This window comes from Trichoplusia ni, chromosome 3, assembly GCF_003590095.1.
Source record: "Trichoplusia ni isolate ovarian cell line Hi5 chromosome 3, tn1, whole genome shotgun sequence".
In the NCBI taxonomy this organism is placed as follows: Eukaryota; Metazoa; Arthropoda; class Insecta; order Lepidoptera; family Noctuidae; genus Trichoplusia; species Trichoplusia ni.
The window spans coordinates 7,518,908-7,545,591 of NC_039480.1; the positions used below are offsets into that span (position 1 = coordinate 7,518,908).

General features: G+C 33.3%; 1 protein-coding gene and 1 non-coding gene across 2 annotated transcripts; one reads left to right on the top strand and one right to left on the bottom strand.

The window, feature by feature from the left end:
- Positions 1–19,721: 19,721 nt before the first annotated feature.
- LOC113491718 (troponin C-like) lies at positions 19,722–22,272 on the bottom strand. Its single transcript, XM_026868842.1, has 6 exons — positions 22,185–22,272; positions 22,058–22,085; positions 21,560–21,703; positions 20,748–20,870; positions 20,272–20,403; positions 19,722–20,005 (listed from the first exon to the last, which is right to left on the bottom strand). The coding sequence occupies exons 1-6, from the start codon at positions 22,185–22,187 to the stop codon at positions 19,977–19,979; spliced, it is 459 nt and encodes a 152-aa protein (XP_026724643.1). The 5' UTR covers positions 22,188–22,272; the 3' UTR covers positions 19,722–19,976.
- Trnah-gug lies at positions 21,219–21,290 on the top strand. The gene has a single exon. It is a non-coding gene; the product is annotated as a tRNA-His (tRNA).
- Positions 22,273–26,684: the final 4,412 nt, after the last annotated feature.

Consider the following 26,684-nt stretch of genomic DNA (forward strand, 5'->3'; position numbering starts at 1 on the left):
TGTGATTAAGAGAAAATATAATTATAATTAAAATAAAATCTAATTTCAATTTAATAAGAAAGTAATATTTATTCAATTATTCTGCCAGCCGCTTAGAATTAAATTGAGTATGTGCAAAAAAATGTCACGTGTTTATAAGCCATTATAGAGATTTAAAAATAATTTAAAAATGACGTCCTTATCAACATATAACAAGTTCGATTAGAACTATTCTGTCTGTTGACAGTTATTAATGGTGCAGTAATTAAGAATATTTAAATAAAGACAGTCGTTTGAATGTAATACAATAGGTACGTATTACAATAACAAATTCATTGGACCGTGAATAAGGAAACTAAACTACAACTATACATAATAATATTTAAGTTTAAATTTTAACATATTAATCTCTCTAACATTTTTCAAGCTTGTGCTTATCATTTGCGTCATACTTTATGAGGTATGTTTTCTTCAATAGAAACGTGTCCATATTTATTTGCAATTGAGGCTTTCATTTTATTGAATTTTCTGAAGATGATTTTATTTCAAACGCCCTTAATAAAACCAATACAATTCGGGGAATCATTGTCAGAATTGTAGAGTATAAAAGTGCTACCCGACAAAATAGCAGGCGGTCTGGCCACGCCCATACAAAAAAAAACATAAGCATCATATATAACATTGTGCAATACTGAATCTTTACGCCCACCGTATATAGCATTGTAGAATGCCAGAAAATGCGCTATGTATATGTATAATTTAGTTTTTTCTCCGGACACTACTATTATAAGTCCAACACTCATATGCTCTTGAAATAAAACCTCATTTCGATCATGTTTAAATGCAAATGACTGCATGCATTGCACGTTCTATTCTATTTTAATTCTGACAACTTTCAGAATATCATGTACGACCTTAGTTTATTAATATTATGATAATGACTAATTCCTTTGCAAATATGGACGTTAAAATAGTCTAGTTGCTTATATTTTATTGTTGTGCCAATTAGGTAGTGCATAAATTATAAATAATAGTAGCAATGCTAACGGGGCTGATAAAGGGTGTTCACGCACTTGAGTATACTATATTAGCTATAGAACTGTACAATTAAGAGGATTGTCAGACACATCAGAATGGACAAGTATAAAAACGCAAAATTGCAAATTACGATTTGCCCCGTATCGGACGAGCGAACAGAGGGTGAAACACGATAGTTATGTCCAATATTTTTTTGCAATAAGTTACAATCAATATAATTTTTAAAACATTTTATTTTCCTCAATATTGTCTGAAGCTTTTTTATACAGGATTACTCCAATCTGCAGTGAAATAAAGATGAATTGACCATTTCTTTTCGATCCGTCAAGTAAACCTAGAGAGTTTCAGAGACCTAGGCCTGTACACAAGTTACATTATATTCATATCCCCATACATTTAGGCGATTCGGTCTAGGTACCAATTCAGGGTATAGGGCCTCCCAATACGCAATCCCTCATTATTGACATTTTAAACCAACCTTTTCCTAGAGAGAATCGAAGCGTAGAAAATAATACTACAATAATACATTCTGGAAATTAAATTAACATTTAACGCATGCATGAGAATTCAACAATAATAAATATCTTCACATATTAGAACAATTCGTGTATTAACATATAAGATAAGAAACTGCTGAACTTTAATACACCTATTCACATACATTTATAGTTCTCATCCTTGAGATGTGATATCTCTAACTGGCTATTGTAAAAGCGGCTAATACTGTAGCCCACACAACAACTGACCTATATTACTAACAATGAGGTCGTTAGCTTTAAACAATATCACGAAATCCCGTAAACAAATAGCCTATTACAGGTGAACTGGGCTTTACTTAGCATATTTAGCACAAGCAATTCTATACTATAACTTTTGTAAGCTAAGGTTGAATTTTAATTGGCAGGTTACCTGTTGAATGATTACATATATTACCAATTGGAAGTGTGAAGGTGTATAAACGTGAGCGGTTTTGTCAGTCGAGTGATCTAGCGACCATTAGATTGATTTATATCAAATTTATTAAATCCGATTCATATTTATGTTAATATGTTCCAATAATGTGGATTTCCCGGATATCAGCAATTTAGCACATTGTTAGACGTTCATTAGCTCATTTTTGTTTCGAAATTTATGGCATCATTGGTAGTGGCAATTTATGTCTTTTTCATTTCTAAATTTGGAAATGAATCATCAATATATTAGTTTTACACATCATAATATTGTAACATTTACAACGCGTAAATAAATTATAATTAAGATCACACGAGGGCACTAATTGCATAATTATATCTATGTTAAAATGTTGCGACAAAGTTCTAAAATCCAAAGGTCTTCAATAACACTGACTTTATAGGCCCAAATTTATATTGTTTTAATCCGTAAATACAAATGTTCTTCATTTGAACTAAACTAACAATGATCCAATTTGATTGACTCCGAGAGACCCTAATAACACTTGACTACAAAATGATACTTTTAAGTTACATCTTAATGCAACAAGTTTGCTCTACTTCTTCATAATTCGATCCGAATGTCTCGGATATTATGACGTAATTCTGCAAAAACTGAAAACGTCAAATCAAAATAATAGTTACAAAAAGAGGAACATTGTATAATAAAATTGTGCTTAATCTCTCATTATGTAAAGTAAAACTATACTTTTTGCTTTGATCTTTTTGGATTTAATTCTTCCAAGATTTTCATAGTTTTGGTTGATGTTTTGAGTAAATTGTCCCGGGTCTAGGTGTTTGTGGTACCTTCGTTGTGTCTGAATTCCATAACACAAGTGCTTTAGCAACTTACTTTTGCTTCAGAACAATGTATGCGATGTTATCCACATTTATTTATTTATTTAGTTTGAATTCAGAACATTGGTATACTCGTAGGTAAATAATTGACTCGTAGGTGAATAATGATAGTTTCTGCTCATTGTAATGGGGTAAAGCTAGTGGCTACTCCAGTCTAATTTTCCACATTCTTAAGTTAGTTATTTTACTAATAATTTTTCGTTTAATCGTTGGATTGGAAGTATTTCTCTCTACCACAGATGTTTCTACAAAATATATTTTTTAAGTATAGATATTGATTGATCGTTTCTCAATGTAACGCATAAAAATGACTCAAACCCGAAACAAAATCTTTAACGCAAACTGCGTAAATGTTTCTCAAATAGTATTTACTTTCCGCAACAATTTTACCTCGACCTTTAACCTTGGAGAGTAATTTACTCTTTACTTTTTACCGTTATATCGTCACCGAATGAATTTGGCTCCGTTACATTTTTTCAGCGGTAACGGTTTATTTGTAACGGCTAAGCATTACCACACAGCACCCAGACCATGATAAAAAGCATAACAAAGCCACGTTATAATCGCCTAGTATTCAGGTTATGTTTTCCAATTTGTTGATTTAGGGTTGGCACAACTCGTTGGATTATGTGAATGGAACATTTATTGTTGAACTCTAAAATATCTGAACTCCGTGTTCAGATATTTTAGAGTTCGATTCAGTTCTTTCTGATTTCATTCTTACTAATTCTCGCTGTCAAGTGTTTTGAGTGAAAATCTTCTAAAAAATTGTATTTTATAAGTTGAAAAATGATCATTAATTGAGTGTGTGTGGACTAAAATATTGGATATCTAAGTTAGCTTACACTTAGTCAAAGCACATTTAGTGCTCTCGTGGTATCAGGTCGATAAATTTAAACATTTTTATCAAAAACACTGATCATCAACCAAAGGCTTTTCATCATTAGAATAGTGAAAATAAAAATAGGTATAAAAATTATTCCAAAATATTAAGAAAATGTATGTATAATCTTCAAGCTATGTGTAATCAAAGACACATAGCCCATTCTCATAATAAAGTTAAAGCTACTTGGAACGTTGTAAAGCGGAATATGGGTAATGCTAAAAATAGAGAGAGTATCAATATCATTAAAGATAACAACACAACAATTTCTTCTGGTTCGGATATTGCAAATAAATTTAACAAATTCTTCGTAGACGTTGCTAAAAACAATGATTTAAATAATAATGATTATAGTAAAGTAAATATTAATAGTATAGTGTCACATGATAAAAGTATTTTTATAGAACCCACTGATGATGTTGAAGTCTGTCAGATCATAATGAATTTAAAAAACACAAACTCCTGTGGTTATGATAACATTTCAACAGATATCATAAAATGTATATCTCAGCATATAGCACCGCCTCTGGCGCATATTATCAACCTATCTCTTTACCATGGTTGTTTCCCAAACAGGCTGAAAGTGTCATTAGTAAAACCATTGCACAAAAAAGGTTCTATATCCGATGTTAATAATTATAGACCCATAGCCTTAACTCCAATTTTATCGAAAATATTTGAGAGAATTATGTATAAAAGGGTGCTAAAATATTTAAATAAGTTTAATATTCTTGCAAAAGAACAATATGGATTCCAACAAAACAAATCTACAACATTAGCTATATACACTTTGATTAAAGCAGTAATGAATAATATTAATTGTAATACATCTTCTTGTGCCTTATTTTTAGACCTGAGCAAGGCTTTTGATCTTGTAGACCATTCAATATTAATTGGTAAAATGGAGAAATATGGCATCAGAGGTTCTGCTCAAAAATGGTTCGAATCATATTTAAGTAATAGAAAACAGATAACCAGAGTAACAAAACTTAATGATATAAATAACACACTAGAAAATTTTGATTCTATGCCACTCATAAATCACTGTGGCGTACCACAAGGGAGTATTCTGGGACCATTATTATTTTTAATCTATGTAAATGATTTGCCAAATATAATCAAACATCAGTGTGTTCTATTTGCGGATGACACCACGGTAATTATAGATTGTAAAAACCCGCAAAACCTTGACACCATTGTAAACGAAACATTAGATGACATTACTAAGTGGCTAAGTATTAACAAACTAAAAATAAATATATCCAAAACAAATGTTTTAAAATTTGGAACATGGAGAAGCAAACCCATACATTTAAATGTCGCATACAATGGTCAATCGATTGAGCAAGTTTATAGTGCGAGATTTCTTGGAGTTATTCTCGATGAACACCTTGCATGGAAAAACCATATAGATAATGTATGTAATAAGATAAATAAGTTCGTATTTGCTTTAAGAAGGGTCAAAGATATTACCTCAACCCAGACGGCTATTCTTGTTTACCATGCATATGTTTGTTCAATCATTCGTTACGGAATAATTGTTTGGGGAAATTCCACAGATGTTTCAAGAGTTTTGATAGCGCAAAAAAAATGCATTCGCGCAATATTTAATTTAGAATGGTCTGAATCCTGTAGACCTGTGTTTCAGTCCAATGATTTGTTAACTGTTCCGTCCATTTATATTTATGAGATCGCAAAATTCTTGAGATCTAACCTTTCGCTTTTTAAAGTTAGGGACAATAGAAACAAGAGAAAAGCAACGTTTCAGCCTTTTGAAGTGCCTATACCAAGATTAGAATTAGTTAGACGGAGTTGTGTTTATATGGCTCCCCTAATTTATAATACTCTACCTAAGCCTATAACTGAACTTCCTTATAAAAAATTCTGTATGGTTTTAAAAAAATGGTTGATAAAAGAAAATTATTATTCGGTAGATGAGTTTTTAGAAAAAAATAAATGTAAATCTTTCGGTTATAAAATTAAACTTAAGTAGTGTCAATAACTGTGTTGTAATTATTAGAAACTATATTACTAGCGTTTATTTAATTTGTAAAAGTCAAGATTAATCTTGTAATTCATTTGCATGCCGCTAATGGTAAATGTGCTGAACAATTGTAATGTATGTAATGTAACACCTGCATCATGTACCACATTTGAGCAAATAAAGGATTATTATTATTATTATATCATTGCAGCATTTTCCACTTCTTACATCGCGCTTTGACAACCCTACAGTAGTGTTGTAACATCACCTTGCCTCGCACAATGGACTCTTGACTTTAGCTTAACGCTCTGTATACATTTCATTGTTAATAGCATTGTAACTCTATTTTATGCCTCGGTAGGTTAAATCTATAAGACATTATGGTTTTATCTGTGTCGGCACTAATACAATAATAACTCAAATGCTGAAATCATTTCGTAGTATTTTTATAAGTAGCTGCCGGTAGCCAATCGTGTCATGATATCTGATGACTTAATGTCAAATATCGCCTTTTATAGGCAGTTAACGCAGTATTTTATTGCGTCTGCACCTACCCCAAGAAACATGAATGTCATCGTAAGTTTGTTAATTAATTACATTTTGACGCCTTAACTACTAGACCAGTTATGAAAATGCAATAGAAAGTGCTGTTATCAGCAAGTATAGGCTATAAACGTTATCACCCTGGCTCAATGGGAATAGAAACGGCTTTTATGATTAAGTCAAGTAGATGTCATCTAATGTTTCTTTTGTTCAACACCCAAGATACAACAATGCGGAATTCAATAAAATATAAAATGCGATTTACCAAAGCCCTTACGTTTTTCTAAATTTTGTATAGTATTGTGAACTATTTTCCGCTACCTTCACATAAGCCACATATTAGGTACCTCGTATTTAAGTATCTCACAAGACCTATTCACGAATTCAAACTACTCGTAATTCACACGACATGAATTCGCATCGTGTCACAGGCACACAGAAGGCACAGCCATAGTAAAATCAAACAGTCTTGTCTACAAGTCGATACCATCTAAAGTGTTAAGGCGGCCATTTCAGGTGCATATCCGAAAGTGCTGGTCGCGTGGTGGATCGCTTCCGACGCGTGCGATTAATGCGACAATTAGGATGGTTACTAGCTATACAATAAAGAGTATGCTTGCGTATCTACGTAGTTAGATAATGTATAATATTAGACAAGTTATTTTTCCTTTTTTTCAGTCTAACATTAATTTTATAATTGTAAATGTACATGAGTGCAATAAATTGCTGAATTGAGTGAAATTGAAGTCACGCGAACATTCTATTCATTCTGTTACCATCCTAGACCATTTTATGTTTACTACTCAAAAAAACACTACGTTTCGGGTATTTTTTAGTAAACCGCCTGATGGAAATTACAAAAAAAAAATCGAGTTCGATCGTATTTTTGTATTTTCTTTCATTCATTTAGTTTCAATTGAGTAAAGAATGAAATTCGTCTTACATTCGTAAAACGATAGTTCGACGAGAGCTACCAATCGCGCACGGAAACGTACCTTAAGTCATTGCTGTCATTATAAACAAGTTTTGTTCACGACTTCAATCGTTCCCAGTTCCTTATTCGTCTATATCAATTGCAAAGTCGAGCATTAGACGGACTGCCCCTGATAACATCTGTACTGCCTGCACACTGCAAGGTACCTATTTCTTATTGGAGTATTAAATAATAATGTTCTATAAGTTCGTTACACAGTGACGTAAATGTTACTTCGATATTAGATAAGTAATTGTTTTATTTATTCTGCAAGTATGTCCTTGGTACAGATACGTGTTTTGAGCTTTTTAGCTGATATAAAGGAAATTAAAATGACTTCTTCAAAAATACTTATATCTACTCATAAAAATAATGAAATTATAAGTGTCTATAAGTGACATGTCAACTCACATGAATGATGTAAAGACCATAACCATTCTCGTATGTTTTAGTGTATTTAATTCCCAAGAAAGTTTTTGAAGACTACAGTCTACTTATTGCATAATAAAAAAACTTGTCGGCTCAGTCAAGTGGCTTAGCTTACCGAGATTCTCAAATTCAAGTTAGTATTTAAACGTGATTAGAATTAAGGCTAACCTTTAACTGTCGTTGATTCAGTCATTCTACCAATCTTAACGACTGTTAACTTCTAATTGACAACTAAGATTAATGCTTATAGCATTCTTAAAGACACGACCCAGACTTTATTTTGTAAACGAGCCAAAACCGTAATTACGACCAATTTGTGTTCAGTTCGAAATAAAATGTTGATTTATTTGCACAGTAGCTGCTTAAAAGCTTCAAATATTGTAATTAGTTGTCTGATTAGCATAATTAAATTTATTGATAAAATGTGTGAAGTCACGACTTTTTAAACATTGATCTTGACCACAAATAGCCTTCGATTATTTAGTATAAGTCTCAGACTAACAGTTCATAAAAGTTGATTTTTTTACCTTATTTGTAATTTTACTTTTAAATAAATTAGGCTTGAGATGCCAATATTTCATACATTTGTCATTTAACCTTTTTACCCGGGGAAATCGTCATGCATTTTCTCTGCCCTGGGGAATTCTCTGAGGTATATTACAGACTAAAACCACGGGAGCGCGATGCAGACTACGACAACTCTTTTTAAATACAATACAAGAAATATGTCCTTCATCTTAAAAAACTGAAATTAATTGTAAAGACTTCCGAAAAACCAGAGTTATACTCGTGCCAAGTAACTGCCCAGTAACCAAATAAGTTTAAGATAGCTAAAGAAAATATTACAACAATCCCAAAAACACCAAAAGTAAATATTCCCTTTCGATTTAAATGTCATTGAATTACGACATTCTAAATATTTACGTGTAACGTTTCCTAGGCGTGTCGCTAGGGTCCACGCAACAAATGCCTTCTTGATACAGACACCGGTAGGTACCCAAGGGCGAAGAATTGCGATTGTTTATTGATATCGTGAATGTTATTTGTAACAATGTGATTTGCTTTGAGCCTGTAGTAACTGTGCGGTAAGCTCGGAACCAAACCCTATTCGTATTCTGTAATTTTTATCCACCTTTCCCGCAGTTATGAAATTAATTATTAAGTTCCTGATACAAAAACTCAGAATTGGCATTTGCAGATCACACAAACTCTTGTCCACGAATATCGGGATCCTCAGGATGGCCTCCACAGCACACCATGTACAGTTTGGTGATCTCTACCACGCGCCTAATACTTTTGCTAAGACTAAATCTTATTATTGACTTGATGCAAATTTCTTGCCTAGTCATGATTGCCATTGTTTAACATGTCTGCTCAGCTTGAATATAAATAAACACACACACGTAAAAATCGATATATTATTACTAAAAATATTTTTCAACGCCAAGATTTGTTTTCCTTATCTCAATGGTGCTTCTATAGGAGAGTCATGGCATTGAAATAGTCACATTGCTTCTTGAGATATGAACCTCCGACCTTGTGCTCATGAAGCAGGTTCGTGTACCTTCGGGCTACCACGACAAAACGGTGCTGTCAATATATTATAAGTTCGAGGTCGGTTATGGTTTTCTGTATCAACTGTGACAATGCCCTTAATCATATTAAGGTTGATATGAGTACCACACTACTCTTTGAAATTAAATGTTACATAATTTTATGAAAGTAACATAAAAATACTAATTGTTGCATTTGTTGCCCCAGAGGCACGCCCGTCCGCTAAAAATAAAAAATGATCCCACGGGAACATAAAATCCGGATAAAAACTGTTCGATGTTTTAATCCTTTTTGTAAACTTTCTGTGTACCAAGTTGAAAAGAGGAACAAACATCTACTCATCAAACTTTCGTTAATAATTTTAGTAGGATTCAATAACATCAGCTAAAGAAACTTAGCTGAGAGATGTATTATTTCGATTGACAGTGACAAAGATATCATGATCCTCATGAAAACGTTGATGTTTTACTAGGCGTCCGCAATTTTTATACAACGCCATCTAGACTTAAACCAACTGAACAACTTCACTGCCTGTGCAAGATCGCGAATACATGATTTGTGGTCAGTTAAATTATCTATAATACATTTCCGCATACAATTCCGTAACTTCAACTGCAGAGGACCATTTAGAACTCATTAAAATAATTATGGTGTGTTTGACAATAATTTATTATTAAAATATTACGAGCAATTTATGACTTGTCGTATTGTGATATAAGTTTGCGTTCTTTCCCGGATCTTTGAACCTTTAAGGTTAGTATTTTGTTTATTCATGGCTTCCATACTCAAAGGGTGAAAACAGAACCCCATAAATAAGGCTTCGCTGTCTGTATATCAGTCAACAATCTTAAGAATTGTGAGAGTTTTAAGCAGCTGCCGGTACCTTTATAAATATGTTTGGTAATCAGATTTTTTTAATTGACTTTTTGTTTAAACTTTTAAACGAAAATGAGGTATTCCAATTGAAAATAGTTACGTTATTGAAAAGTCAAAGAAAAAGAACAAAATCAAAGTTTTTTATGCACAGTTAATTTTTGAACTCGTTTTCCTGTTCCATATTTGTGATAACCAATTTAACTGTTACAAGTAGATGCAATATGTTGAAAGTCTTCAACTATAGCAATGACAAAGCATTTCCTTCTTATTTTAGTATCTATAATTTATTTCTTAAATGTCGGCCAAGTGCGAGTCGGATTATCAACTCTGTGGGCTCCTAACAAATAGACAAATGTGCAAACATTAGTCACACAAATTCTTTACTGTAGCAACTACTTATCCTCGCTCTAATTATATCATCAGAAATAAAAACTATTGACTATCTCGCAATCACAGTTGTTGAGATACAGACTAGTGTCAGAAGGTCTGACAACGAAGCCTCTTACCTACTGAAAAAGTTCTACTTTCACTCTTTTGGATACCAAAGCCTTAAATCACCCAAGGTATTAAAATGTGAACAATTAAGCCTGACTTTTTGTCTATAAAAAAACTTTAATGTACTCTTACGTTTTAAGTTACGCTACTAGGTACAAACATATTCGCAGCTTATAAAATTCAATTTAAACTGTATTTTCCCACGCTAAGTTAGCACATTTTAGATAAACTCCGATCTATGTTGTTACATATAAAGTACCTATGCTTACATTACACTACGTACCGTTTATTTGGGTCAAAGGTGAGGCTCGTGACATTGACTCAGCACACTTGACACTACATATCTGAACTCTGCATTATTCAATTTGGAATACATAACATTTGTATTGTACTAGCATAAATCGTTGAATAGTAATGATCTGTCTGCTCCCTATTTTTTTAAAGCGACTCCCGCACTTAGGAATTTAATCTTTGTGTCGCGGGGTGTTCACAAATATTCAAGTCACATTCACAAAGACACTCAGACTCAGGACAAGCATTTGTGGATTACAACAAATGCTTGCTACAAAAACCTAACTATTTGATATTGAGGTAAAAACTGCAAGTGGACAACGCATTCCTTTCAACTAACTTACTGTCTGATACATAATATTAATTCGTAGATTTGACCAGAAATGTAATGACTCAACTTGTCAAAAATCTGCTAAAAGCATTTTCCTCTACAATGTTTATATTAAAACAATTGGATTATTGTAATTTATTTAAGCTTTTAGTTTCTATGTAAACCAAAAGCAACCGGAACCCCTATTTATTATTCCTATTTTCAAAGAATAACTTAAACAGATTTGCAAACATTAAATAATAAGGCAAAGAAGCTTAAGCTGCCCATTGTCTTATCACATTACAATATAAATTATTGTATCAATTAATATATCACATGACAAGTCAAAACAAGTACGGAAGGTGTATCGTGTTACCGAAATATACTCGACCAATTTCCTACATCCGTAAAACCCTTACTATGACGTATGAACATGAAACCATTCATTAACATGCTTGAAAACCATGCATTACATCTAATCTGATCTAAAACTCATATATCGTTAGTATGGTCACTGTTCCAATAAACTTGTCAGTAGAAATTACTGATTTGCTAAACGAATTTCAACTCTATTGCTTCGTTGTTAAGTTTCACGGTTTGACCTCGGTAGGGTATGGTCGTGTCATGTCAGTTTATATGATGACCTTCGGACCTCATGTCTGTCTCAAATTGATACCTTTGTTTTCGGGGTTAAGCTTTTATCAATCATTTTTGTTGTGTCAGTGAATAGATTAATTTAGAGATACGCCTTTGTTATTGCTTAATGGTTTTAACAATGATTTAAGCTTGCTATGACTTAATAATATATGTACACCTTTTTTCCGGACATGAGAGTGATCAGCGTTGAAGCTTGCTACATGTTTATAATAAACACTCCATCATTCTCTTTAGGAAAACAAGACCAAAGCAACGACACGTAGAGTAGAAATAAAAAAAAAATTAAACGACAAACCTAAACGTGGGTATTAAGTAGGGAATAATCGTTTTAATGCAAAGGACCTACACAATTGTTATCCTCTAAAACTCAACAAAGCTCAGAATTACTGCATTAGACTAAGAATCGAAAAACCTGTAGGTAATTAAAATTATAACTAAATAAAGATCCGACCAAACAAATTATAAAAAAAAAAGTTATTTTTGTTTGGGATTGAAGTTCGGCTTTTGCTAGACACTGGCAATGAATAAAATGGTGTTTATTATTTTTGTATAATAAACTACAGTATTGCCAATACCCATAACTGATTAAACATAATTTAACCCACGTGTTACTCACAGCAATTACAAGAAACAAGATTCGTATCCTTGTACGTGGGATTTCCTTGAAAAGAAAATAAATATAACCTTTTTATATTAAAACGTGTACTATAATCTTGTTAAGCAAAACAATTACTGATGAGTAAGCGAGAAAGCACTCTACACAAAGTAATGGCGTTTCACTTGCACGAAGTCTCCTTAAAAGAGACTTTGTGCTTAGTAAGTAAGCAGATCCGTCTACATAACTTATCTGAGGCTCGTTATCACCGCTTTTAGAATTAATTACTCTGTATGATAAACTGCTGACATAGGCACGAGTATTGCGCAAACCGGAACGTCGTGAACGCACCTTTTCAATAACTTCTTAATACTTGTAACAATGATTTATTATAAGCTATCGCCTTTTGTTTGCTGATCTTGACCTAAGATTAACCGTTATAATAATCTGTAATTATTCTAATTGCTGTAGAGATATTGCGTTTTGTTGTGACTGATATTACCACCGGTATTTTGTTACTACTGGTTTTATAAGGAAATCTAGAGTAACCAATAGCCGACCGTCTAGAATGGGATTACTTATAAACATTTTTTGATACATCATTTGCAACTTTATAACCCGGCACTAAAAATGTTAAAAGCTTTTTCTGAGAATGACATTTTAATGTTTGTCATGATGTCATTCTTTAAATTCGCGATATCATAATAAAAAAGTATAAAATGAATTAACGACTTTAGTGTTAACAGAAAGCTGATAAAAGTCATGTGAAAACCCAAAAGTCCCAAAACAAAACATCTAGGCTACCGCCAAGCGTCCTTGAGGTAATCCCAGTCTACCTGAGTTCATTACCACTGTCACGTAAATTCTCCTTTCTATAATAATAAAAGTGTCTCCGGGTTCTGCTTAAAAAGCACGACTACCTTCAAGGTTTTTCCAAACGAAGATTATAGAATTTAGTGATGCGATTAACATCAAGTTCTCGTCATGAAATCTGGAAAGAGTTTGAGGCACCATTTTAGCTACTTGTGTATAGTGTCCATTTGGTTGGCTTTTGAAAAGTACCTACTCATTTATATCTATCATGAAGCTAATGACTTCATCCCTAACCGAAGGCACGCGTGGGGCGCGGGGACGTGTCGGACTCTTGCTGCCTAAAAACACCCCGGGGCCCTGGACTTGCCTAAAACAGGGTCACGGGATCGCTAAAATTGACCTTTCTAAAAAAACAAAGGACGTCGCCTATCTACTTCAGACCATATTCTGGGCCAATGAAATAAAAAAAATGGCCGCTAAAGTATTAATAATATTTGTGTCAATACTCTTGTAATTATCATAGTATTCCTTGCTTGAGCATATAATTTGCTTGCCTCATATTTCAAGACTACAAAGTTGCATGTTAATTGCAACGGACGACTGTCGCAGCTATCTAGACTTAATATCTGGGTTACAATAAATCAGTTCTAACCATTGACTACAATTATATTTTTTAAATAATTGAAATAAATGTTTGTTTTCAATCTTGTTGCCGGTTGGTTTAAAAGATTCAATTTAGGAAAAAATCTTACATAAAATTTACAAGACACGAAAACGAATTAAAAATATAGCAAATTTTTTTGTACCTTGTTCCAATGTTGATAAAATAATCTTTACATACATGACAACTTTAGAAACTCTATATGGAACTTCTCTATAAAGAAAAGCAGTTTTATAAGCATAATTGCTTCTAAATTATCGCTAAGTGGAGATGATATAGGAAGCTGCCGGCACGATTAGACCACAAAGAAGACCGGAATCAAACTCCTTAGACGCCGAGAAATTAGTAATTACTATAAGTAGTTTTGAAAACGAATGACCACTTACCCCGTAGACATATAACATTCCTATGATGAGGTGAATAGTGTCTGACAAATTAGTTACTAATACAGAGCTTGGATTACTGTGAGAAATTCATAATTTGCTCTTTACTTCCTCACACTCCTCCTGAATTCCTATCCATCATTACCTACTGAGGTACCGATGTCTGTTCGTCTATCACCGGGCAGTATGACAAAAACCATGATAGTTAAAGATGAAATTCTTACAGATGTCGTATTTCTGTTGCCACCGTAACAATTCAAATATTAAAGTGAAGGTAGAGGACAAACAACGCTTGCTCAGTTCTTAAATTGGTTGAATGATAAATAAGTTTATCACCCAGCCGATTTATTTTTTTGGTATCTCGTGTGACGTCACTTACTAGTACGCTTTTTACTAGCAAGTGATGTTACCAGCCCCCACTGGCTTATTTGTACACATCCCTCAGTGTCGCGAGTCCAACTAGCACCTGCTGGGTTTTTTTATGTACGACTCTTGTTCTTATCAATTTAATCCTGGGTCCCTCGCAGAAAGCCTGATTCAGCCTCAGAAAAACCTTGCATCGATCACATAAAATGCTTGTCTTACGCTGTAATCGATTTCGCGACAATTCGTGCTCATGGGTTCGACGCTGTGACTCACTACTCGGCTATCTGTGGCTCCATCCATCCAGTCAAAAAGTATTATTATTCAGTTAAATATGATTTCGAAACAAAGAACATTATAATAGGTACAAAATTATAGAGTAAGCCTAGCAATTGCCTAGAGATATATGATAGAAAATAGTTCAAGTTGGTCTATAACTAACAATTAATATTAATTATTTGTCATAAAATTAATACGAAGGTATCGATATATTAAAATACTAACTGCCTTCGAGTGTTGTAATTATCTGTGCTTATTAGTTTAAATTATGCTTAGACAACAATTATCTTTATGAACTAAAACGCGCATTTAAATTTCTAACGAACGCAGTATTGAAAGTTACAATTCCCATATTTTTTCAAGCCCACTTTGTCCCACTGCTGAGCAAAGGCTTCTCCATAATAATCTCAGGTTCCAAAAAAAAACTGTCATTGTGGAAGCGAGACAGCAGTACCCTAAGCATGGTCTCATCTCTCTCATACATATGCAGAACACTTATGTTCTGACAGTAGGGCCTATGTAATTGCCAACTCGCCAATGAATGATTATAGTGGTCGTTGCAATCTTCTTAAAAAAGGAGTCTTTATGAAAAGTAAAAAAGGTACGTTACTCAGGACCCAAATGTAAAAGTTAAAACAATAATAAAACTATGAGTTACTAATTCAATGTCTTAACTTTTAATGTCAGTAATTATGTAGTGTTTAATGTGCCCTCTTGGAATACGATTTTAATAAGGATATTACTAGATTGTTCAAATTAAATACTCAAAAAAGTTTAATACCGCGTTCGGATATTATTACGACTTTTAAACGACTATAATTTACTTCTTTTTAAAAGGCACAATTTTGGTTAATCTAGTTATTACGCAAGTTATTGCTACTGAATATACAAATTACAAAAAAAGTATTTTGGCTAATTATATTATGTTTTATTTAACTTTATTTTAACATGCACTTCAACTGAACGAAAATATCGAATACCATTTTTTATAATGTCATCGACGTTTTAGCAGTTTTAAGGTCGTCTTTCTTTCAACTTGCAACTGGATAGGACATTTCTTAATATAAATATCAATTTAATAGCTATTACGTTTAAGCTTACATTTTGATGTCGTGTTGTATTTGCTTAACACAAATTTAAGTTACTTTACAATTCAGTTAAATCCAAAATGACAAGCAAATACTCCGAAACGACCTTCTAAACAACCTTAAGCATAGTAACGTAATTACATTTGTTAGATACACACCTACTTAATATCACACAGACAAATTGTTCATAATGCAATTTCCTGCTAGAATTATCAATCATACCTCGTTTCCAGGAAGAAATCAAGAGAGATAGGTGGCAGACCGCAATCTGGCCCTAATACATGCAACAGTTGAATCTAATCAACCATTAATTTCATTGGGCTTTCATTCCTGCATGGGCTTTCGTAATTTATGATTAGAAACGGATCAGTGTAATATTATCTGTCGTTTTATTATGATTGATCGGATTTAAAGCCCTAGGCTTTGCTCTATATTGTAAGATTCGTAAGCAAATATTTCCTATTTCTCAATCTGTTTATTTCATGTTTCAGAGCAATCGAAATTGTATTAACAGAGTCAACTATATCGACCGACCAAACCAAGGGTGATATTGGATTTATATACAGGTCTGCAAGTGGCATATTGCAGATCTTCGTTAGTTTTTTTCTTGCATAGATAGAAAATAACATTAACCCACGCCATGGGAATACAGTAGGGACTAACACCAAGTGCAAAGACGTATACCAAATACCCTAGCCCCGTTTCTAGTCTGACCGAGGACGCGGGATCGCTCACGCATTTCTAATCATCTTCAAAAGCCCTCTACATAGTCCAGCAATCAATTGTTTAAAAACATTATCAGCTAACAATCAGCAGCTGACGCATTCAATGTTTATAATTTCGCACGCTTTGTTTATCTTTCTTTGCCTTTGCAAACGGCTACATCAATTTACGCACCTATAAAGTTGCCAAAACATTTAGAATTACGAACCTAAATTTAATAGCTGCATTCCTCATTATGTAAGTAAATACAAACAATGTATAAGGCAGTGGGAGAAATAGTCATGCGCCATCGAACAATTGCGAACACAGCGTATATTTGTTATGAGAACACGTAATAGTTCGTGAAAACTCTACATTTCAATACAACGAAGAAACTAAAATAAATGCTATACGTGAACGAGGACAACCACAAATGGTATTTGTTTCTAAATTGTTACAGATTTCTGTAGCTAGTGTAATCATGCGGTGTTTGTCTGTTCGGAGATGGTTATTTTGGACGTGCAGTTATTAAAAAGGGTTTCAGCCCTCATCAAATTATGTAGACAAGTATTTCGATTGTTCTCCACTATTTCAACCATTTTTACAATAATGTAAAATTAAGGTGAAATATTAAATTCCCCTCTTTGTTAAATTGTCAGGTAATTCCAACAATATTCTTCTTCTAGCTTTTTGCGTTATGTCAACTTGCAACCGAAGTGCAGTAAAATAATAAAACCTTTGACAGTGAATTACTTGTTAACTAACATTTTTATGTATACAGCTGCCTCGATGGTTAACGTAGCTGGCACGTACATAGCAATTCAAAGCAATTGACCATTTGCAATTATGACGCAAACATCATAATCACAAGTGGATTGTGTGCTAGTTTTCTTTCAGTTTTTTTTCTGGCTATCCGCCAGAGAGCGATGTTTGAACATAAATTTGGCAATAGGCTGACTTCAGCTGTTGGTAAATTGCCATTGGGTTTTGAACTATGAAATGTTTAGCTGCTTACTACATGATACATTAATTGTATCATGTACATGATACATTACTATCAAAACTGGGAAGAACATAGAGCGAAGATAAAAAGGTAATTAATTTGAGACAAAAAATCCTTTAATGACTGGGGACCTCACTCACAGTCGTGTTATCCGGAAGTTATAATGTCTCTGCAGGGTCAAATAGTAACAGGAATTTCCATTCTGATTACCTTCATAATGAGAGTACAAATCTACTCTCGTTGCTTTGGATTTCCCCTCAATAATTCACATCGAGGTGATTAAAGTAAAACCGAACCAAAAAGAATGTTAAGTTATTAAGATAAATAATTAGTTTTTTCGCACACCAATTTAAAGCCACGTCACAAAATATTTTTCAGGGTAAAGAAACTTCGATAACATATTTCGACATTCTTACCCAACCCACTAGCATTGGCTTTGTGGCCTACGTTCGCGCGACCTCTGGTCTATCCAACGGAAAATGTCTTCAGGCCAAAGAGGGAGTTACCCGTCAATGTGTCATCCAGATTGCCAACAATCCGATCAGAATGTTTGTCCCATATTTTCATCGTAAGCGGTACTCGTCATGGATGTGACAGTCGACATGCTTGTCATAACATAATTCGCATGCCGTGTCGGATAACGGAATGCTATTTTCATTTCTAGTACTTCCCTAGCAACGAGTATTAAGGAGTACGAGCCAATTCCAATTAATCTGTCTCAATGGATTCTGACAAAGTAATCTAATCTTTTATGTAATTATCAAGTGTTTCCAAGTTGCGCAATTCTGGTAATGATTTTTAATAGCGTAAATGTTTTAGGTGTTGGTTTGATGGAAATAGGATTTAAAGACTGAGACTTTAGGAACTTAATCCTCTTTCCTCAAAATTAATAGCTCTACAAGATGTGGGTACTGACCAAATTGTAGGTAAAGTGCAAGACTTAGTTTGCTTGACCTTTTTTTAAATGAGGAAGAAATTAAAGAAGTGAAAAAATAAGTAAAGTAGAAAGAAGTTTGTATATAAAATGTATACAAAGTCTTAAATTTGGGGAAAAGGCGGATACTTTAAAAAGGTAGCTTAAAGGTAAAACACAGTAGTTTTATATTACCCCGATTCTAAGAACTATTCTCAAGACTAGAAATTTTCTGACAGACAACAGATTTACGATCAAATCGTGTAAACTGTTTGCCAATTTCACAGTATAAATTCGAAATGAAGGTAACAATTTGGTTTATATGCCGACTAAACTGTGAGATAATAACGACACTTATAGGCATAAGCCACAGTAACTGGTAGTTGCCAGTTGTGTCGTAAAGTTAAACAACAAAAGTAAAAGCATTGCGCAAGAACGTTATACAATTAATGAGGAAAATCCGACCAAGTTACGCTGATCTGGTTCCGATCTAACTTTTATTGAAACCTAACTGAGTTTGTTAGAATGCAATTCGTTGCGGTGTTCTTTTATGAATTGAAATGTAAGTTAGGCCACCGCTTTATACAATTTTGTTTGCAATAAGTTTATTATTTAAGAATTTGAAAATACTCATTCATTTTAAATTAGTTAATTAATGTTTTTTTTTACATTCAGTGACCCACTTGTTTGATCGCTTCGTCGTTTTTTTCCTGTTTGTATTAGTCGCCTAAAACGTTCTAAGCCGGGTTTAGTAACATTAAACTTTTCTTAAATCTCATGTTTCCATCACTTGACCAAGATTCTTGTAGTCTAAGTGTAGGTATGTGACATCCTTTTTAAGATGCGAAATAAAATATTGAGTTGTATTTTTTTTAATTTCTCCTTAAACACTAAACTGTTCTTTTTTCTAGTTTATCCAGATAATACAATTTTTTTTTTTTATTACAATTTTAACAAGGGAAATAACTTTACGATCCATGCCATCTAGTAAGTTTTAGCGTAAACCAATACTGTGTAATGGTGGTCGGTCACCAAGACTTGGTAGTTCCTAAAATAACCGCCAGATGGCGTAGTTGGAACTAAAATAAAACAACAACTGGATATGGTTTTTGCTTTTATTAAAAACACTGCGCGCAGTTTTTTTCACATTTGCTTATTATTATTGACTAGTCTTATAAATTCTCTTTAGCTTTAACACTTTTTTATCTCTAAGAACTTTTGTTTTAAAAGGTGTTCTCCATTCTAAGCAAAAGCTCCCGAAATTGTGTTCTGACGGTTTCTTATTTTTAATTCTTATATTATAATTTGTCTAGTATATACAATTTGCTTAATGGTATAATTTAATCTTGGATCCACTTATTCTCCGGTCATTACTTCAAGGAACTCTGAAAAATAAAATAGGTAGATAAATATCATTATCCTGAAAAAGTTTATGCGCAAATGTGTTATAGAGCGGTAAATGATTTTGTTTATTATGTTTTGCCGTACCGAGACTTCAGTAGGTAGGTATATCCATTGATTTTTAAAGAACCAAAAAAACCTCGCCTAGTTAATTTAGAACTCATAGAATTCTTTCCTTTAAGAGAATTTTAGAACCTAAGTAGCTAAGTTCCTCTTCACTACCTATCATATATTGAGTAAATTGTCTCACCCTCAAAGTCCACTGTTCCTGAGCCGTCAGAGTCAATTTCCTCAATCATGGTGTCCAAGTCCTCGGCGCTGATCGTGTTGTCCAACTCCCTGAAGATTTCTTTCAACACATCTGTCGTTATGTAGCCGTTTCCTGTAAGAAATAATAAATCGATAAAACTTGTTCCTAAATCTTGGTTTAATTACGCAAATTTTGTCGGTGACTTATATTCCTATCTTGATTCTAATTTACGATTTTGCTATTCATTTTTTCACTCAGAAAATAGGAAGGCATTGAAAATCCTTGATTTCCTCTTGAAGAACATAGATCGCAATGTTTGTATACATTATGAAACGCTAAGTAAATAAACAAAGATAAGAACATAACCGTTTTGCGGTAAACACACATTGCTTACAAAAATATACCCTAATATTGTATGGTTAGGGTACAGTTTTCCAAAGTAAACGTTTATATTTTTGTAAAGATAATGTTCGTACCTTCTCTGTCGTATAACCTAAACGCTTCCCTAAGTTCCTTCTGCATCGCCTCGTCATCCTCCTCTTCTGTCAAGAATTTAGCAGCCAGTGAGCAGAAATCTGAGAACTCCAGTTGTCCGGTTCCTGTAGGTAAATGTTTAAGAAATGAATTATGTTAGTCGTTGGGAAGTAACGGTGCCCCACGATTCAGCTTAAAAAAAGACTCATTTATTACGAGCTTTTTCCTTTTATGAATAGTTTAATCGGTTTCGTTGATTTTTTATGTATCTAAGGCAATTCACATTTGCTTTTGTAATATTTTTTGGAATAAATAAAATTTGTTTCAAAATAAATAAACAACCGAATTGTCTGTAATTTATTACGCTTGCATAGGTCTATACAACTTCTATAGTAGGCGAATATCATACACTATGATAAAACTTAACGTAGTACCTAATAGCAAATTTCGCCTTAATTCTTCATGTCTCAATAGCCGTGATCGTCTAGTGGTTAGGACCCTACGTTGTGGCCGTAGTAACCCAGGTTCGAATCCTGGTCACGGCAATGTGCAAACATTGTCACGGTGAGGCTTATCTTTTTAGAGTTTTTTTTTTATTATTTATTCTTTAATTCTTATTAACAACTTAACTTTATCATACAAAAGACATTTCATTATTTTAACTTTGATTAACTACCGCCATCTGGTGGCAATTATCAACACCACCACCTGACTGACAACGAATACTACGAGTCAAGTCCGCTACTAACGCCATCTATCGTGATATCTCATAACTAAAAGTTGTTCTCACTACTTTAATAAACAATGTTCTTACCGTTAACATCAACTTCGGCGATAATTTCTTTTAACGTGTCCTCATCCACTTCGTGCCCCAACATCTCCAGGATCGTGCCAATGAAGTCTATGCTGATGACTCCCGCCTTCTCGTGGTCGAAGGCATCGAATGCGTTCTTCAGAACTGTTGAGAGAATGTTCAAAACTTTGAAAACTTGCGTTCGATTTTTAAATTGTATTGTTGATATTTTTTTTCTGGCTCTTCACTGTTAGTTTTGGCCAATGAATTCTTTTTTAAGCCTTTAATAATCTTTTGCCATTTAGGACAAGGTATAGGAAACTACATGTTTAAATGTATAACCTTTTTTTTGCCATGCTTTAAAATTTTCAGGATTTTGGACCGCATCAAAATCATTAGTATTAAATTATAATAATTCTCATAATAACATCTTGTAGTAGATTTCTTTTTAATTCTTTATCATTTATCTGTACGTTTGCTACAATTCTTATCTTTAAAATGAGTCAGTGAAAAACTTACGCTGCAATTGGGCTTTGTCCAGTTCCTCCTGTGCACCACGCATGAAAGAAAATAAAAATATTAATAAAAAATTATAAATAAACATTTTGAATTCTAATATCTTAATCACATTTGACACATCACACACCATTTTGTTTTTTTGTTTGACACAGGTAACGCGATCACCAACTCTCAGGTAATGGTTTCACAAATTGATTTAGATCACCTAGACATCTGTTTATATATCTCTGGTTCGACTTAGTTCCGCCTAGGTGGAATAGTTCAGGGGTCGCCAACCTTTTTGAACAGCCAACTACATAATTTAATTTTGTTCACCAAATGTTTGGACGTATCGACATTAATGTTAGTTACCGCTTAACTTTGATCGTTAGAGTTGATGTATCATGTGGTTAGTTTTCACTCATTGTTGTTTAAATAGCTGTTTTACCAACAGACGTTTTTTTAAATGTTGTTATTTAATGTAAGTTTACAGGATCGAATGTTCCTCTATTCCTCTATCCAAATTACGTGTCTAAGGAACTTAGGAACTTGTTTATTTCAAACCTAATGTCTTGAAGAAGAAATGAGTTTTTTAATTTAAGATTACTTAAGCAGTAGTAGGTTACAGGTTTTTTTATTCAGCGTGAAAAGTTCTAAGCGACGTAATTGGGTCATTACGTCTTAAAAAATGTCAACGTCTAATAAATATAGACAAAGTTTAAGTTAACCTGTTAAGACCAAAAAAATATATGAATACTTTGCTAAACACGAAAAGATAGCTCGGAGTCGATACAGCCAATTATGTCCCGACATTTTAATTTTTTGTTTATTTTCGGCTTGTCGTCTTAATTCATTTGTTTGTATTCGTAACTCAAAGACGCTTTCTTTGACAGTTTGACATGACAGATGACTCTCATAGTGATGTACAAGATGAATTGAGTTTATTGTCTTTTGTTTCATTTGTTTCTGAGGTGTCGTAGGTAAAATCATTAAGGAATTGATATTAAAGTCTTACAATGTAGAAAATTTATTAATTATAATGGTAATTTAGTATTTTCGATATATCAGCTCGATTATCCATCAATGTAGTTCTTACACTGTCGGTAATCTAGCTTTTTTGGGCTGTGTTGGGGATCCAACCAGTGTTGACTAGAAGCAACTCCATCTCTCCAACACTCCAAAAAGTTCCGTATCTGATGATGTAAATGCTGAAATATATATTTTGTTACTCAATGAAAATGTAGCTTTGAGCAAACATATTTTTCGAAATCTGTTTAGTCGTTCATGTTTCAAAGCGTGAAAAACTCAATTCCCTTTTATGACCTGACTTTACTTAGTAGTAAGTAATTATGTAGCTATCAAATACCTATGTGTGGGCGAGTGGCGTATTCCATTAAATCAAAGGGTAAAAGCGTATGATATTTTATTCAACCTTCACTTTAACGTGATTGAGTTTATTTTGGTTCGACCTTTTAATTAAGTGCAACTCATACTTTTTATCACATAATTGACCATCCATGTAAGTAATTAATTTTGTTCAGGATTTTATAGGCAATGGTTTCTGATTTATTTCAAGAAGGACCGTTTTAAAAAAACTTTTTCTTTTAATCTGTGGAAAACTCTTTATTATAAAACTACACTCCTTATATCAAAAGTTGATGGCAGGTATCAATATGCTTAGTAAAATTTGGGTAATTCACAATTTTTTGTTCCGATTTTGTGAAACTCCCGCGATACAAGGACTCAATTCCTTAGTGCTAGCCTCGTTTTTTATAAAGAAAATAAACCAACTTTGTGTTGTTAACCCCTGGCTGTCGAGTGTGCATCATGCTTGGAATGCCTGGATCGTGACGCCCAATGTTATCGACGGGGCCGCCCTCTACGAATCTAATAATAAATCATCCATATAAACACTACACGTCACTTTACTAAATGTAAATCCAACAAATACTATCAAAGTATTTTTCTCGTATCAAAGTCAGCCTGCGTATCTTAACTTCATAAACACCGATCATTTCAAGCCATCATATAGAAAAAAATAATTTCCCATTTTTCTTTCTGTGTAGCATTCATGATAAAAAGATTAATGCTGCCTGTTATCTTTTAGCCTCTATTGCCTAAAACCACCTAGCTCCAAAAAAATCATTCACATTGTAAATTTTCATTTTTGGTAAACTTGACTTTGTGTATGTCTCGTACCGAAACGAGTAAACATTTTCAAAAATTTTCATTGTCCAAAAACTTGGTTTCACTGTCGCATGCTTGACCCAAGTAAACAGTCTGAAAACTCTATAAAAAATATTTGCTCTTAAAATAGCTATTTCCTGGATAATAGCCCGCTGTCAGTGTTCGCTATTCCCCGAACGCAAACGTTTGTCGAAGCTATTATGCAGGCAAACCGTTCTTAGTATTTTGTTGAAATGTATTATAGCTAAATCAATGGTGCTTGCACTTCAATATGTGGTTTCGCAATTTACTGTGCCTAGTAATTTATTAAGCTATGTATGGGTGTCATTGACACGGCGAGTCCGTGGTAAGGTGACCATCTATGTCATCATGGATTCCTCCGTGTTTCAGAAGGCACTTTTATTACGATAGAAAGTGATACAACCAGTAGGTATGGCTAATTAGTATCGTCTTGTCCAGGGTTGAGGAGGTCAGATAGGTAGATTAGGTAGTCGCTCCTTGTAAAAAAGGCGACCAAAACATAGTCGGGAAAAGGCTAAGATGATCATGACGATGGGTGTCGTCCAGTCTAACTAAATTTAATTGAATACTTGACTGTCTACATTTTACTAAACAGCTAAACTAAAATGCTTGGTAAAACTTCTTAGAATTGTCTTGAATCCTGAGTATCAACATACATTTCAATTAGATATATTTTAAAAGGTCATCCATTGATGCTGAATAGCTGTATAAGCAGTGATGTGAAATGCAGCTAGCCATGAAAGTTTACATTGTTTTCTGCTATATTACGTAAAAAATTGTGTAAATTCTCTGCAGTTAAGAACAATGTATTTTGTCAAATAATTTGTCTATTAAAAAAAAGACATCGAATCCACTTGAGTTTTTGCATATTTCAAGCGATTAGGATAATGAACGAAGTATGCAATTAAAAACTCTTTTTTGTGATTCTAAGCCCCCAGGGTCTCTCCCAACCAACTAAAACGCATAGAACAAAAACATTAAAATAGGTAAATAGCCGTTTAAAAAGAGTTCAGTGACATACACGCTTACAATTGTTTTAGGTATTACATAAATACTAAAATATAAATCATAGTCGTAGCAAAATTACACATTAATATTTGAACACATTTTAATGTTTAAGTTTTTCAAAAACTTGTTCGCTACTATTTTTATGTATAAGGGTTCTGCAAGTCAGTAGTTACAATTATTTTTTCTACTTTTCTATTCTAATTTTTCATCATTAAAAAAAAATCTATGATACTGTACTCAAATAATTTAATAAAACTATATTCATATTTTTTTTCATTTTTTAATTATTTTCATTCATATTATTATTTTCCTCAAGCTTTTATTTATCTTCTTCAGATCACGCCCTGTTTCCGATTTTCTGAAATCCTATTATTGAAACGTTTCCTATATGCGTGTATTCTGATGAAACTCACAGAAAACAGAAAAAAAAACTTCGATTTCGGACAGAAAAAACTTATTTGACGAAGACTTCTTATGGCTGAAATATAAGTATTTTTGGGGTTATGTGTTCCTGTTTCCAATTAACAGTTTCAACAGCAAATAAATACAAGAGAAGAATGGCGAGCCTTACGGAACCCGACGTATAGCTCAGATCGTGCTTGTCAGTTATATTTTTAATTTCACGCTTGAGTGGAACTTGCGTTTTTGTTTGCCTTATTTAGTATCTTTTCGTTTCATACCTGAATGAATTTTTAAGTAAATCGACGTCAGACTCTGTTTATGAATAGTAAATAATGTTAAGGATAACCTAAGTTGCTGAGGTGAAGTTATGTTTTAAAAAATATCGTTAATCGATATCGGCTGTTTTAAATGTTTTTTATTATTCTAAAAATTAACTATTCTACATCATCATAAATTACGTAAAAAAACACTTCGTTAGGGGGTCAGATTAATATCAACTGAATAAAAAAATATAACAAAAGAATCACGCTACGTTTGAAAATAGTTAAGTAGTGTGTCCTTTTATTTTCATCAACTATAAAGCACCTTGTATTTTTGTCACCGGTAGTACTACCAGGAAATACTATCGTTTTCTAAGGGATGCTGCCAATTAAAAAAAAGATTCTCGATTTGCAATCAACTGTAAACATAGCACAGCTATAATTGACGACCTTACTAAATACGTACTTGAGATGACATAATGTATTTGGCTCAGAATATTGAATGTCCCTCAGGGCTGGCGCCTATTACCATGGCGTGTATAACATAGTGTCAGGTGTTCGGTATTCCTGAGAATTTTCTACGCCTTTCGTTATAACTTAGGTCAGAGAAAGATAGTTGAGGTCATTGACTGAAGAAAATCTTTGCCAGTTATACGAGTTCAGCTGAAGTGAAGCCGAGTGAAGTCTCGAAAAGCGATACCGCTGATTGAAAACCCTTAAATATGAATAGGCAGGTCAAACTTGGTGGTGGAAATACCACCTGGATAGAG